The sequence below is a fragment of the Stegodyphus dumicola genome, chromosome 1, assembly GCF_044657685.1.
Source record: "Stegodyphus dumicola isolate Sdum_Otavi_A_Nest chromosome 1, ASM4465768v1".
NCBI lineage: Eukaryota > Metazoa > Arthropoda > Arachnida > Araneae > Eresidae > Stegodyphus > Stegodyphus dumicola.
In genome coordinates this window covers 88,510,133-88,527,056 of record NC_140768.1, presented here as the reverse complement: position 1 = coordinate 88,527,056, position 16,924 = coordinate 88,510,133, and the positions used below count along the sequence as shown (strand labels likewise).

Here is a 16,924-nt window from a genome sequence, read left to right as displayed (position 1 = left end):
TTAGATAACCACATGCAAACTTTACAATTTTTTGCACTTCGTTTACACACTTTCGCAGCAGTTTTCTTTCTTTCTTCCCCCTTCCTTTAAAAGTTTGCTTTTGCGAATGTATAGAGAAGAATAAATCTTTAAATTCAATAACTAGTTGTAACAAGTTGTATCAGTATTCTTTTTTTAAAGGGTAATTTTCAAAAATGGCAGCATTTCATATGACGTTACCTTTTCTATGCCACAAAGTTTACATGACTTGTAGTGGGTTAACTTCTCAGTGAATATGGAATGAATAAAAATTTCTGAATCTTGCAGAATTCTTTACAGTTAACAAAAATATAGAAATATTTCTCAATTTCTTGGATTTTGACTATCTGCATAGATTCTCACAATTTACATTACATGATACATAAAGTTTATACAAAAATAAGAGACTGTTTGCAAGAACTGAAATACTTCATATACTCGTCTTTCTCACAGGCACCACAACTGATCAATCTCTCACAATACTGTAAGTAACAAGTGTTTTACTGGTATACTTAACATTATTTAATTTGCCCATGAAAGCACTCCGTAACATGACAATTATTTTCAAGTTTTATTAACAATCAAATGGAACACTCTCCTACCTTCTTTTGGTTCATATCACATATATTTCCTTAAACCAGAGGCTAAATTACGAACGCCAAAAAAAAAAAAAAAAAAAAAGAGTTTAAAAGCTAGATAGGTTAAATGCAATTTGTGTATTTTTGTTAAATTTTTCTTCATCAACATTTCTTAGTGCATATAACTTATCTGTAATCATTACTAAGCGTAATATCAACATAAAAGGTAACCATACTCTTTGTTATTCAATTACTAATATAAAAAAAATGTTTAGGCACTGCTGCATGAGTCATCACTCAAGTTGTCATATGTTAATAAACATGCAGTGATGAAAGCAAAATATAATAAATAATGATTTGCCAGGCTGGCATCAGGGATACAAAATATTAGTAGGTGTAAAACCAGCAATATTTCTAAGTAGAATGTTTTGGTTTGAGATGTATGCCAAGCAGATACGTACCGGAGACAATTACTGATCACAAAAATTTATGCTAAAATGATTGTTTCTTCACTAACGAGGTATTTTATTTAGTTTCAAAGTAAAATTAAGATTCGGGACACTCCACATATTTTATTATGGGGGGCGGGAACTTTAGATGTGCATGCGTAAAGCATACCAAAAAGAAAAAAAGACTGTTGGTGGCTTTGAAGTCCAAATTTTAGACCATTCCAGAAATTGGATGCCCAGATCTCAGACTTTGTATAAAAATTTTTTCCCAACTGTTGTTTCACTGAAATTAAATCTAACTTTTTAACCCTCCAATAAGCCCAGGATTTGGCCATGAAATTTTGAAATTCAATAAAATACCACGGAAGACATTTACTTCATGATAATTCCAAAATGTAATTACCACAATACCTGGGATTTTTTCTTTACAGCTTCAGGTTTACTTATTTTTAATATTGTATAATAATAATTAAAGAATAATATACTTATTTTATATTGTTAGTCATATTTCAAGAAATACATATAGGTACTCAATTACAGACATTAGTAAAAATATTGACCATATATAGCTTTGTTGGTTAGACAGTTAAAGAGTTGAAGTCAGTAATATCAGTTGCTATTAAAGCACTAACAATAATAATAGGAGGAAGAAATCAGAATTTTTGGCTAGGGGGGAAAAAAAAAAAAAAGGAGACATGACTTTGGGAAAAGTGATTGGAATAGAATAAAAGTGAATCTTTCAAAAGTTTGCACTGAAGAAAAATTTACAGTTTCTAAAAATGTGTAAATTAAGGAATGAATTTATAAAGCAATGAATGTGACATTTAAAAAATTGAAAATTGTGATTCTGATTGCAATACTGTAGCACTGTAATGAATTTATCCAGTTCTTTCAGTTAAATACATCAAGTACACTCTCTAATACTGAATTTTAATGATTTGATGCCTTGTCAAAAGTGAAAAACTGCATCAACAAGGAGCTTTTTAAAACCTTTATGAATGACAATTAAGGCATTCTTCATATTCTTGGGCATCATCTTCAATGCCCGAGAATTTCACACCACTGGCAAGTTACAATAATTATGTATCACCTGCATGAATTTTTACAATACATTTTTTTATTATATCAAACTGCAAAATATTATTACTGTCTTACAATCAACTGAGAAAACATTACACCAGATGAGATAAACACGTCAAAAATGCTTCAAAATGAAAAATATTCAAAAGCTTAGCCCCTTCCCTTAATGAAAAAAAAAAAAAAAAAAAAAAAAAAAAAGCAATAAATGCAATTAAGTAAAATGTTGGGAGGGGAAAAATTTTTAATAATGCACTTACCAAAGCTCTATTTATATGTGCCATTCCATTCTGAGTTAAATTATTATTGCTTAACACAAGAGTTTTAAGACATTCTCCATTATTTGCTGCTTGCTGGCATAAGCCATCTACCAAGTGACATATGCCCAAATCCTATAAATATAATGCAAATTATGCTTTAAATATATATTAAAAAATATAAGCATATCTTAATTTGGAATGTTTTGTAGACACTGTACCGGAGCTAAAGTCGCTAAAAAACAGGTTGACTCCAACTCCAGTTTTAGTTGGACAGTTTGAATTTGAAATAAAATTAAAATGAATTGAAAAACATTAATGACAAGCTGAGTTATTATTTTTATTAATAACTATATACATTAATAAATAGTTATTTTCTATTTTATTGACATATTAATAAATATAAGGGAGGAGGATGGATGTGATATTTGCCATTAGTGATTAAACTGATTCATTTAGTTACTTTATTTAGTTACAAATCTCACTGGTAAATTTAGGTAACTCCTCCTAAAATTGATGTCATTCTTAGGAAGCGAGTAGGAAAAGGAGCATTTATTGATCAAGCAACGCAATAAGGAAGTACACATTTGATGATAAAGAGGTTTTTAGAATTAAGAACTTTTTTAGAAGATGTAAATAATCCTAATGTTTCACTAACAGAAACACCGTGGAATGATCTTCCAAGATTGGAAACTCTTCTTTCTACACCGCATATACCCACAAAAAAGCTGCAATCTGATGAATTGACAGGAGGCGAGAATGGAAGAATGGGATGTTTGTTCTTTCTGAAATGGAGGGTTTATTGCAGAAGGAACCATTTCTTCAATGAAGAAAAGAGAAACTAGTTTGTTAGACAATTAGATCTTGCTGGGTTCAATATATGTAGATCCAAAACACCGAATTTTCTTGGATGAATGAATTAAAAAGGCAAAGAAAGCCACTTATGAACTTTCATTAAGAAGGAAATTATTCTCAGAACAAATGGAGAATTCGAAACAAGACAGTCGTCAAACTGCAGACATTGCAACTGAGTCTCTATCATCCACTTCCAGTGATGAATTAGATTTTGAGAAATATTTTTGGATAAGGCTGAAAATGCTAAGGCAAAAAACGAATGAAAATGAAAAACCAAGAGCCTTTAGATATAAAAATAAAAAAACACAAACAAGATTTCAACACGGCCTTTGAAGAAATAGAGAAATATAATTGCGCTTGCAAGACACTTCTTTTAGAACTTATAAAAATCTATCTTGAAAGTCAAAAGAAGTAGCTCTAACAGTAACAGCTCTTCTTCCTACTCAAGTTAGTGTGGAAAGAGTCTTCTCAGCTCCGAAGTTTATTAAATCGGATCTATGGTCCTCCAAGAACAAAGATCTCCCCGAAGCTATACTGTTTCTTAGAAATAACTAATACCAGTTTTCCCATTTCATAATAAATGCTAATTAATATAAATAATTTGCTATGCCATGAATTTTTTTTTTTTTTTCTTCTGTAACATCTATTACTTTTTTTGCATTTAAAAAATAAGCTGTAATCCATGTGTATATGTTTACATACAAGTACTTATATATATATGAGGGAGTCACAGTCAATGTGACTCCCTCATATATATATACACAAGTCTTTAAAATTCCAGAAGTCGGAGTCGGTCATTTTCCCTACCAACTCCACAGCCCTGGTGACCATGTTGGGTCAAGTACACATCTAACAAGATGCCCTGTTCAGTATGGTAGTTATTGTGCAGATTGCTATATCACTGGGCTTAGGTTTGAATCCTGAAGATGGTATGGATGTTTGTACATACAGACTATCTTTGCAGAATAAGGCAATTAAAATACCACTGAGCCAAAAAAACATCTTGAAAAGTTAGGAGTAGGAAACAAATGCACGAGAGCACTGCGGCCATCATCCAAGGGACCCAGACAAATTCATACCATTACTGACATATCTCCAAGACTTGTCCAAGCCAATGACAGGTAAAAAACATCCTTGTCTAGCTGCCATGAATTTGTGGATTTAATCTAGATTACATAACTGCCAAGTTGAAATCTGAACTACTGAGGTACTATTTTAAAAGAACTATAAATTGAATTAAACTCATTTTATAATGCATAATTCAGATGTAAAATATATTAATATTTAATGAGGTATTCTAAATCATACATTCTTTGGCTTACTTTCTTTTGCAATTTTTTTACACTTTTAAACTAAAAAAAAAATTCTGTTTTTTTTTTTTTTTTTTTTTTTTTTTTTTAAAGCAGTTTCTATTTATCAAAGTACCTTTAAACACAATGAAAATAAAATTAATAATTCATGTACAAACTATCATGCAGATAAACTTAGGAATAGACCACATGTGAATGCAAAACAAAACAAAATACAATATTAATGGATTAAACACTGGTTGAATCTTCATATAATTTTCTACAAATGCTTAGAATGGATTCAGATAATTCAGATCAAATAAAATTTAATTAGAAAATTATGTTGACAATCCCGAGGGTTTGGGAAAATGGAATTTGGCCAATTTAGATTTCATTAATTATGTAAATTTCAATTATTGATTGCAAATATTTTCCTCAGCAAAGGCTAAAAATTAAAAATCAAATGATTCAACGAACTACAGGAGACTGAGAAATAAGGCAAAAGACCATAAGTCTCCTGGTGGACGGGTAGCAGTTACAAAATTTAAATTCAGATCAGCAGGATTATTCATGACAACAGAAGCCTAGCAGAATTATTTTGCTTACTGCATTTGCTTGTTTTGTATATTCATATTAAATTTTGATAAAACTATTTTTTTTTCCATTTTTAACTCATCTTTTATATTTCTTCAGCCCAAAAATTTTACTGTTCCTCAGCAATGATGATGCGGTGTTCATTATCTGATTTTTAACTAGAGTAATCTTTATCCGCTTCAGATGTATTTATAATTTTAGAAATTTATCTTTGTAGAGATTTTGACAATGATTAGACTGACAGACTGGAATCATTTTTATCTGAAGCAGTTGTATTAATGGCTAAATATACACTGATCTTTACAAAAATTTACAAAAAAGGGGAGTAAACTAGAAATTTCTGCAGTTTTCCTATGATGAATACAAATGAAGTAGTTCAAAAACATAAGAAAATCTCATTGAATCATATAAGCAACATTTTGCTCTAGGACTACTTGCCATCTCACCAACAACTCTTAAAATTCCCTTTCTAAAAAAGTCATTAGATATATTTATAGAGAAGTTATCGAGGTGCTGTTTGACAATCTCCAGAGAAGTGAACTTCGGGTCATTCAGTGAATTTTGAAGTGACCTGAAGATGTGAAAATCTGATAAGGCAAGGCCTTGGCAAATATGGGGGGTGAAACAAAATATCCTAGCCACACTCAGTAAGTCTTTGTCTGATGTTCATCGAAATGCAGGCCGAAGCATGGAAGACAATACCTCAACAATCAATCAGTTCTAAATGCACTTTGCTTCTATTTCTGTTTTGAAAGCTGTCATTTGGGAAGAGTATGTTAAGAATTTATTGACTAATTTGGGAGCAACAATTCATAATATACAAGTCCTACCATATACAAAGCATTACGTTTTGGGATGCAGTTTCTCTTTTTGTTATTACTAAAGGAGGTTCATTTGGCTTACTACCATGAATTTTTTTCTTGTAACATTCTTGGATAATATCCACTTCTCATGTTCGGCAATGAATCATTTAAAAAAGTACTTCATTTAGCTGAGTCATACGCCCAAATTCAAGCAAGCTTCTGCTGTGTTAAAGTATGGAACATCCACACGTCATAGGTGCTTACATATCCAACCTTTGTCAAGAGACCATGTACCACATTTCTCAGAATATTTAGTCTGTCTGAAAGTTCCTGAACTGATTAACATCGATTCCCAGAGATAACTTCTTTTAATAAGTGTCTGTTTAAAGAGGATGATTGTTCACAATGGGCATCACCTTCAAGGCTGAAATTTTCAAACAACTTTTGAAATGTGCCATCAGAAACAGCACTTTGTCCACCCAGGACACTGCAAATTTGACCCCCAATTACTTGAGTACGAAAAATATGATTCTGCATAACTCAACAATCATTCTTTTTTAAAAAATCTGTTGGTCAAACAGAACATTACCTCTGAAATAATGTGGTGGTTTTAGGTTAAAAGAACATACCGAATAATTATTGTAGAAGTTAAACAAGAAGAATCAGCATAATGTTTATAAATTTTGCAGAACTAGTTTTGATGGCTTAAATACAGAACCATCTTTTCAGTTGCCTAAGTGCAAATGAATGAAATAGAAGATGGTGATAAGATAAAAATGGCTGGAAAGAAGTCAGGCTACTGGCACCATCTACTGATGAAACAAGAAAACTAAAACATAATTTCTTTAAAGGCTAAGGGTAAAGATGGATTGGAATTTGGATTGTTAACTAGAACAGAAAGATTTCTTTTAATGTGAAATGCCTGAAAATCTAATTCACCAATAGAAGATGTTTTTTGAATAACTGCACAAAAATATAAGATGCTATTTTCTGACTAAAAGGGTTGGACAACACAGAATTTCTGTTTCTTTTTTCTGAACATATGATTCATGTTTTTTTAACATAAAATTTCAAGGCTCCTTTAGATTGACAAATGTAAATTGAACCACACTGGCAAGGAATCCTGTAAATAGCCCAGAAATTCATATACGGAATGGGGTCCTTAAATATGGAACTGTAAATTTTATTGATAGGAGAAAAAAAATTACCCAAAAGTTTAATTTCTGTAAAATATATGCAACTTAATAGCTAATCAATGAAAAGAAAGGAATGGCAACAGAACTTATAATTTCCTAAAACAAGTGGATGCCTTTTGATTTGCTGAGATAAGAATTTTTTAATGCTTACAAGTCTTGCATCATGTTACCGGTGCAAGTGCAAATGTTGAAGAAGAAAAGAAATCAAGTTAACATGATAATAGAAATCTAACTGGAGCCTTAAAGGAATGGAAAAAGAGATAAGCATTAATAATGTTGCCAAAGATTTAGGAGTTGAACAAAATATTATGAGTTTTGAATACGCCATGCATTCTTCGTAAAACATGACATCTTCTCAGTTCACATTTAGGTCGAGTTTGCAGACTCTACTGTATACAGCAAAAATTTTACAAGTATTGTGGCTAGTACTTTTCCTTTCTTAAAATAAAAAAAAAAAAAAAAAAAAAAAAAAAAAAGCCTAATCTGAAGAAAACACAATTTTGTTTTCTCAATTCTTAGCACTGCAATAGGGGGGGGGAAATGCTAGAAATTGTGCAATGTGAGCAGAAAAAACAGCATTTTCATATCTAGTTCAGTCAAGAATACTCCATCTCGGCAGTAACAAAATGATTAACGCACTTCAAACAGGGGAAAAAAAAAAAAAAAAAAAAACTGTTTGGTTAACCCGTTATCAGTTTAGTTTATAAAAACAGCAAACATTTAAATATTTCTGAAAAATGCCAGTATTTCGTCAAAATTTTAGGTGCATGTGCATACATAATCATAGTACCTATTTTCTATATCCACTGCCAGTTATTACCACTGCATGAAATGCAGGACTTTTAATTTGTCTCTAATGAAGCCCACTTTGAAAATAATGCCATTTAATATTTCAAATTATAAAATTGCTACTTTTTGAAAAGTTTAAAAACAATAAATGTGCAATTTGATATACTTATATTACTTTTTAATAACATATTTAATAGTTATACCCAAACAATATCTTTTGTGAACATCTGCAACATTATTACAATTAATTTAAGGTGTTTCTAAATACCATACATTATATAACAGGATAATTTCTGAAATATGATTTATAATTTTAAATAGATATCCTAATAGAATATGATGTGCAGACCTTTTATAATGCTGTGCTGAAGTAATGCTACAAAATGGTTTCAAACTATGCTCAATATATTTTCATGCACAAAAACCACAGAAATATATTAACTTTCTTATGTTAAATTAAATAGCCAGCTGATTACTCTGTGTTTTAATTTAAATAGTAATAAACACAAGAATCATGCATTTCCAAGTTTGTTTTGAATCCGAATACATTACCTCGAAATTTTATTTTAGATTCATCCACATCATTTCAACATAGCAACCAATCTTTGTTTACATGCATTAACATCAAGAAGTCATTTTGAATATGTTGAGATATTTGTAATCACATTCTTATTGGTTAAAAGGAAGTATAGCTTTCTGTCACATCCGATTCATTAGCATTCTGTCAGGTCCGATGTATTTTGAAACTTAATCCTATTCTATTTGTTTATATTTTCTTTATGTTATTTTGATTGGTTGTTTTATGTGTCTTGTTTATGATGTGTTAAAACATGATCTGTTGTAAAGTTATATATATAAAACCTCTGCAAACTTTTTCACTCTCTGCTTGTACCTCTGCATATTACTCTGTAATAAAGGTTTGTTTTCCGAACCAGGGCATTTTCAATGTTCAACGGCAGAGTGTGGTTCGTCAAAAGTTAGAATGCGCTGATCTTTTTTCATCGAACCTTCTATCGTCCATGTGATTTTGTTTTGGTTTTTCGTGAATGATGGCTTTTTCAAGTGGAAGTGAAAGGGACGTTTTTGGTGTTGCGCCATTTCACGGCATTAATAACTTTACTGTTTAGTGTCAAAGCGTTCAAACAGTAATTACTGCAAAGAAATTGGATACATTTTTAGAAACAGAAGCAAGTGCGGACAGAACTGCAGATGTTTTGAAATCAAAAAAGGCTTAAGCCTTAATTCTTGCGCTTTTAAGTGATAATATTATTGCTTCTCTTCAACGTGAAGACAAGGCATGTAAAATATGGAAGAAACAGCAAGCTACGTATAGTGCTAAAGGAGCAGTGAGTCAAATTTTAATGCGTAAACGTTTAGCTACCATATGAAAATCTAAAGATGTGTCGATGAGACAACATAATGAACTTGGTTAGTAATCTACGCATCTCTGGATCTGAAGTAAGTGACTTTGATGTTATTATTTACATTTTAATGTCATTGCCAAAGGAATATGAAAATATTAATGTATCACTAGAATATCAACCAAGTCATAATTTGAGTTTAGATTTTATTACAAGTAGACTTATTGATTCTGAATCCCTTATGTTCGATTACAAAAGTGAAAATAAATATTCTAAACCACATACGGACAACTCTGTTCTGCATCTGTAATAGCTGTGGGAAAACTGGTCATTTTGAAAGTGAATGTTTTGATAATACGAAAATGCAGGCAAGTTCAAATAGTAATAAGTATGCATCACCAGGAATATCTTTTATAGTTGGAAATCTTGTGCATTTTATTATTGATTCTGGTATAACTTCTCATATGTCTTCTCGCAAGGAATGGTTTACCTCAATTAAGGCTAAGACTGGAACTGTTAAATGCACGTCTAAATCGGCAGTTTTAGAAGTGAAAGGCATTGGTGATATTTGCGGCAAAACTAAGAATGGTGTTGAAATAATGTTAAAAGATGTTCTTTACATTCCGAAATTAATCGGACAATTAATTTCTGTCAAAAGTATTGAAGCAGCAGGTTTGAGCGTAACTTTTAAAAATGAAACAGTTTACATTGAAAAGTGTGTGTGTGTGTATTTAATTATGGCAAAGCACACTAGGGCTATCTGCTTAAGAGGAGGGATGCCTTTCGTGGAGGACTTTCTAAGGGAAACTGGCTCGTATACACGTTACACATGGGGAAAACCACGAAAACACCCATGCAGCCAGCCCGTTCGCGGGATTCGAACCTCGGACCGAACTACCAGTGTTCAGCGACTTTACCGCTCGGCCGCTGGTGGGCTTTACATTGAAAACAAACACAAACTTTTTAGGTTTGGATATTTGGACAAATGCGGACAATATTTTAGTGATTTTTTCACCAAATCTATTTAAACAGCTTTAGCAGTAAAGAATGATGATTTATTTCACAGAAGATTAGGACACTGTTGTGATCAACTAATGGGTCTTCCCGAAAAGAAACTTTTTGTGAAGTATGCGTTCGTGCCAAACAAAGTGCATTGTCTATAGGAAAGGGTCCTCGCATAAAAGAATCCAAACCGTTTCTAACTATACACACTGATATATGTAATCCAAGAGAACCTCAAACACTCCATGGGGAAAGTATTTTTTTTTACTATAATCGATGACTACTCGCGATTTATGGAACTAAGATTGCTCAAAAGAAGAAGTGACATTGTTGATGAACTTAAACTATTCTTTAAATTGAATCCAACTGTCACAAAACTGCGCTGCGACAATGCCAAAGAATATGTCAGTGGAGAACTTTATGAAAGTGCTAAAAAAACAGGTGTAAAAATAGATCCTGCACCTCCCTATACACCTTTTCTAAATGGTGTTGCAGAAAGAGCAAATAGAATTGTACTAGAAAAAGCTAGAGCAATGATACTTGAGGCAAATTTACCAAAATTCCTTTGTGGTGAAGCAGTATTATGGCTGCTTATATAAATAATCGACTCCCAAATAGTTCAATTGACAATCGTGTTCCTTATTTTTTTAAAAACAGTGAAAATCTTTATTTGACAAACATGCGTGTATTTGGCTGTGATGCTTATACTCTTGTGCCACCATCGCAAAGAAAGAAACCAGATGAAAAATCTGTCAGAATGATATTTGTAGGTTATTCCACAATGGGATATCGTTTAATGATTCCAGAAACAAGACAAATCATTGTTTCCAGAGATATTAAACTTAATGAAGAAAAGAAGAAAGTTGAAAATCAAAAATACATTTCCGATAGTTCTGATTTGAGTGAAAATGACAATGATGACATTAAAAATGAAGACAAATCAATTTCAGATACTGATAATGGCAAATTAAATGCTGAAAATAAGAAGGAGGAACAAAGGAAATCTATAAGAAAAAAGGCACAACCAGTTAGGTATCGTAATCCTGAGACTTACCAAGTGATGTTTGCACAACAAGACACTCTGACATTTGAAGATATTGTAAATCTACCACAAGTAGAACAAGAACTTTGGAAAAGAGCTATGGACAAGGAAATGAAATCTATGGAAGATAACGGCGTCTGGGATCTACAAAGTTTATCCTCTGATAAAAGAGCCATTTCCTGCAAATTGATTCTACATAAAAAATGAGATGGAACTTATAAAGCCAAGCTTGTTGCCCATGGCTTCATGCAAAAGGAAGGCATAGACTATACAGACATGTTACAGTAATTAGTATGTACTCTTTATGTTTAATCCTGGTAATCATCAATAATGAAGGTTTACAAGCCTTTACTTTAGATGTCAAGACAGCTTTCTTAATGGTAAGTTAGATGAAACCATCTACATGGACCAGCCCAAAGGATATCATGAAACAAACACAAATAGTAATGAGTGATAAGAAATGTAAACTTAGAAAGAGTCTATATGGTCTTAAACAGTCTCCTCGACAATGGTATCAGAAATTTCTTAATTTTGTTATTAAATTAAATTTTAAGCAATTGGACTCTGAATCCTGTATTTTCATCAGAAATCTAAATAGTAAGAAAGTAATTATGGCTCTTTATGTGGATGACTTATTAATTGCAGGTTTGGATGTAAAAGGAACAAGTATTATACAGTAAGACCCCGCTTAATGCTGTTTCGGTTTAGCGCTCTTTTATTTCAACCCGGGGATTCCACGAAATCGCTCGCAGCATACGGGGATTCCACGAAATATTATGCAGCGATAGGTTTCAAATACATATTCGAAAGAGTGTACTTGTATTTCTTGTTTGGTGCGGTATAGTACAGACATATTTTGAACGGGTAAATGTGGAAGATGTCGAAGAAATAATTCAGGAAGCAAAGGCTAGTCTTTCTAATGATGAGCTCAAGGAATTAACTGAACAAGAAGAAAACAAAAATGTTGACAGCAGTGATTCAGAAGAAGAGCAAAAAGAACTTTTGATGGCATTTGTAAAAAGGAGTTTGTCTACCATAACTGAAATAATGGATCAATTCATTGAAAATGATCCAAATTTTGACAGGAGCTCAAAAGTAAGGCGTGGTGTTAGAGATGCTCTATCCGTTTATGAAGAACTTTTAAGAGAACAACGCAAAAGAAAAAGGCAAACAACATTAGATGCTTTTGTCACAAAAAGGCAGAACACTGAAAATGCGGAAGGCTAACTAAATATGACTGACTTAGAATTTTATTTGTTTTTTTTAAGAATATTCGTTTTGTTATTTATATTTTGTTTTTATTTTTGCAAGAAATAATAATGTGGTATTAATTTGGGCTTTAAGAAATAAATGTTTGGTTTTATTTTTATTAAAAAAACATACTTTTTAAATTTAATACCTAACCAATTTCCTAGCCATTTTCCCTAACCCCAATATTTACATGTAAAGATAGCCTCGTTTAGCGCTGTTTTGCATTACGCTCTACTTTGATGGAACGTATCCCCCGCGTTAAGCGGGGTCTTACTGTAACATCATTTTAAAGAATTTCAAATGTCAAAATCTGAAAGTGTCTCAGAATTTTTAGGCATTAGACTGAAGTTTGAGTCTGGTTGTTTATATTTAGTTCAGAAACCATATATTGAAAAACTACTCGATAAATTTAAAATGTCTGATTGTAAAACTGCCCAAACTCCCATTGCACCAAAATCTACAGCAGCTGATTTTCAGAAAGGAAATGCATTTCATGGCCCATACAAAGAATTAATTGAATCTTTACTTTACTTAGCATATATTACAAGGCCATATATTTTATTTGCAGTAAACTGCTTAAGCCAACTGCAGGAGAATCCTACGGATGTTGCCTGGAGGATGTTGCCTAAAGAGAATTCTTAGGTACTTGAAAAAAACCTTAAATTTAAAATTGATACACAAAAGGCTCATTTGGAAAGGGCTAACTTATGTTTGTATGTAGATGCAGATTGGGGGGGGGGAAGATACTTATAATAGGAAATCAATTACTGGTTACTTTATAATGTTTCCACACTCTCCTATTATGTGATGCTGTAACAAGCAAAAGTGTATTGCACTTTCATCAACAAAAGCTGAAATAATTGCTTTATGCAAAGGTATTCAAGATGTTTTATGGATAGAAAATGTAGTAAATGAAAGTTCCAGTGTTAAAAATGTTTATATTTTTGAAGATAACCAGTCATGTATTAAGAGTATTGTAAATGAAATTTTTCAGGTAGGTTGAAAGATATACACTGGTGTGCAAAAATTAAGGACGAGACGGTTTTTTCAATATAACTTTGTACAAAAGCTTTCCAAATCAACACATTTAATACCGTAAGATCCCCAATACGTAAGGACATGAGTAATGTAAGCAATACTTACTGAAAGAGAAATCAGAGGGATAAAAAGAAGCTTTATTGAAAAAGTAGCATGGAGCGCAATGCAACTGAAGGCCGAAACATACCTGTGATGGGTGTCCAGCAAGAAACATCCGGTCTTTAATTGGGGATATGATCTCCCCTGACTGCTAGGCAGGTTTCACAGCGTCTGCCCATGCTGAGAATGAGGGTGTCAATGAGTTGTTGAGGCATTGCTGCCCATTCGTCTTGCAGCGCCAATCGAAGCTTCGGAATCGTTACTGGTGGTAAGGTATGAGCTGCCAAGCGTCTGCCTAGAAAATCCCATACATGCTTGATGGTATGGAGATCTGGAGATCGTACCGGCCAATCCATACGTTTAATATCCTCACTCTCTAAGAGCTGTTTGGCAGCTACTGTGCGATGACATGGTGCATTGTCGTCCATGAAAAGGAACTGCGGACCCATAGCGCCTCTAAAAAGATGCACATATGGAAGAAGAATCTTGTTACAAAATCGGGTCCCGTTGACTGAACCTGCATCGAAGATGTGAAGATCTGTACGACTACCAAGCATGATGCCTCCCCAAATGAGAACACCGCCACCTCCATACCTTTCCCTTTCAATGATGTTCGAGGGATGATTGCAGCTTCCCAGCTCTCTCCAGATGAGTATGCGATGAGAATCGCTACTCAGACTGAATCTGCTCTCATCTGTAAAGAGTACTCGTCCCCATTCATTGTCTCTTCAATTCCGATGTTCCCAGCACCACAGAGAACGCCTTCTCCAATGGGCAGGCGTTAGAGGTACACATCGGACAGGGCGTCGTGCAAACAGACCACCACCTTGCAGTCTTCTGGCCACGGTAAAACGCGATGTCGGTCGTCCAGTCGCCTGTGTTGTGTGTCTAGCGATTTCTCCCGCTGTCTGCCGCCTGTTTCTTCTGGCCTGTAAGGCAATATACCGGTCATCTGCAGGTGTGGTTCCTCACGGACGACGACTACTAAACCCCCCAATAGCTGTTCCTGTAGTTTGAAATTGTCTCCAAAGTCGTGAAACGACGCTGTGAGCAATTCCAAACTCTGCAGCCACACTTGTCACACTACGGCCTTCCTCCAACTGCCCAATGATTCGACCTCGGGTAAAAGCATCCAGATGTCGTCTAAGAGATTGATTATTCGGCCATTTCTCGCTGAGGCAGCAACTCGGTGTGATTTTAACTGCTATACGGCGTGCAATCTCTTTGCCAGAAATACTGATCTTACACCGACAACATGCTTTATACTGCTCAGACACTCCCCCATTACGTCTACCTGCATATCTGCGCATGTGCTACCGTACATCACCTTACTTAATCTCCTAATTGGTCTTTCTGTCTGCTCTGCCTCTTCGTTCAGCTGATATGCTAATTTTTCGACTTCGTCCTTAATTTTTGCACACCAGTGTAGATATAAAATTAAAGTTCACCCGTAAGACTGTTAAAAAAATAATATTCAAATTGAATATGTAAAATCAAGTTTACATATTGCAGATATGTTAACTAAGGCTCTGCCCAAAACAAAGTTCTATGAACTGTTATCATTGAGCTGTTTAAAAATTGTGTAATTCTTCTACCTTTTCTATAATGTGCAATTAAGGGGGAGTGTTGAGATATTTGTAATCGCATTCTTATTGGTCAAAAGGAAGTATAGCTTTCTGTCATGTCCGATTCATTAGCTTTCTGTCAGGTCTGATGTATTCTGAAACTTAATCCCATTCTATTTGTTTATATTTTCTTTATGTTATTTTGATTGGTTGTTTTATGTGTCTTGTTTATGATGTGTTAAAACATGATCTGTTGTAAAGTTATATACAGTGTCTCACAAAAGTGATGGGACACTTGTGCTTTACAAAAGGAAACTGTAGTAAAATAAATTAAGAAAACATGTAAAACATTTTTGTGGGTGTGTTTCATGCTTAAATTTAGTAACAATTATTACATAACATACATTTTCTGAAAATATTACAATATTAATTTAATAAAAATATAATTGTTTAGAACGGAGCAAAAAATGGCTCACATAAGTGATGGGACACTTACTTTTCCATCAAATATTTATCCAAAACTTTTACTTTTTAAAAGGTTTTAATATTTTGTTGGATTTCCTTTTACTTTTAAAACATGATTTAATCTTCTTGGAATGGATTCGACTAATTTTTTTTTTTTTTTTTTTTTTTTTTTGTGATTTCTGGAGTGATTTTACCTCAACTCTTCTTGAAGCACCGATTTTAATTGTTGTTTTGAAGAAATGGTGTGTTTGCGAATTCTTGATTCCAATTCTTGCCAAATATTCTCTATGGGATTTAAGTCTGGAGATTGTGCTGGCGTTTTTATTATTTCAAGCTAGTTATATAGCAGCCAGAGTCTAACGTTCAAAGCAATGTGCTTGGGGTCATTGTCCTGGTAGAATTTAAAATCGTTATGAAGGTTCAATTTTCGTGCTGAAGATTTAAAATTTTGATTTAAAATGTCAATATACTTGTACCGATCCATTATACTGTCAATAAAAACAAGATTACCAACTCCAGCGGACGACATACACCCCCATACCATAACTCCTCCTCCACCATGTTTTACTGTTTGTACCAAGTTCTGTTTACGAAATTCTTCCCTGGGTTTTCTCCACACCAAGATTCTACAGTCAGAACCAAATATATTATATTTACTCTCATCAGCAAATTTAACTTCATTCCAGTAATCAGAATTCTTATTTATGTTGGATTTTGCGAAAGCCAGTCTGAGTTTTCTATTCTTTTCACTTAACGAAGAATTTTTTTCCTGGCTGCTCTACCGTGATATCCAGCATATCGAATTACTCTTCTAATAGTCTCAGGATTAACAATTACTCCATATAATGCTTGTAAATCAGCAGCAACTTTAGGAGCACTCATTCTTGGATTTTTTTTTAATATTTCGAACGATAATTCGCTTTATTCCATTGGATAGCTTTGATGGTCAGCCAGGTGTTCTTTTATCCTGAATCATATGATTCTTTTTATATCGTTTAATGATCTTGAAAACTGTTCAATGACTGAAGTTAACTGTTTCAGCAGTTTTCCTTATAGATTTTCCACATTCAATATGCAAATTAATAACTAATATTCGAACTTCAGGCAAAGTTTCTTTTTGTTTAGCATTCATGGCTGCACAGAGCTAAAAAACAAAAATTCCAAAACAAACTGGAGAGAAATACTGCAGACGATTT

At 33.2% G+C, this 16,924-nt stretch overlaps 1 protein-coding gene across 1 annotated transcript in view; it reads right to left on the bottom strand.

Moving 5' to 3' along the window:
• The window catches only part of LOC118198346 (uncharacterized), an 89,946-nt gene that overhangs the window by 39,437 nt on the left and 33,585 nt on the right, over positions 1–16,924 (bottom strand). The window contains exon 8 of the mRNA XM_035370002.2: positions 2,383–2,514. Within this exon, the coding sequence (XP_035225893.1) occupies positions 2,383–2,514 (132 nt within the window). The remainder of the gene's footprint in view (positions 1–2,382; positions 2,515–16,924) is intronic.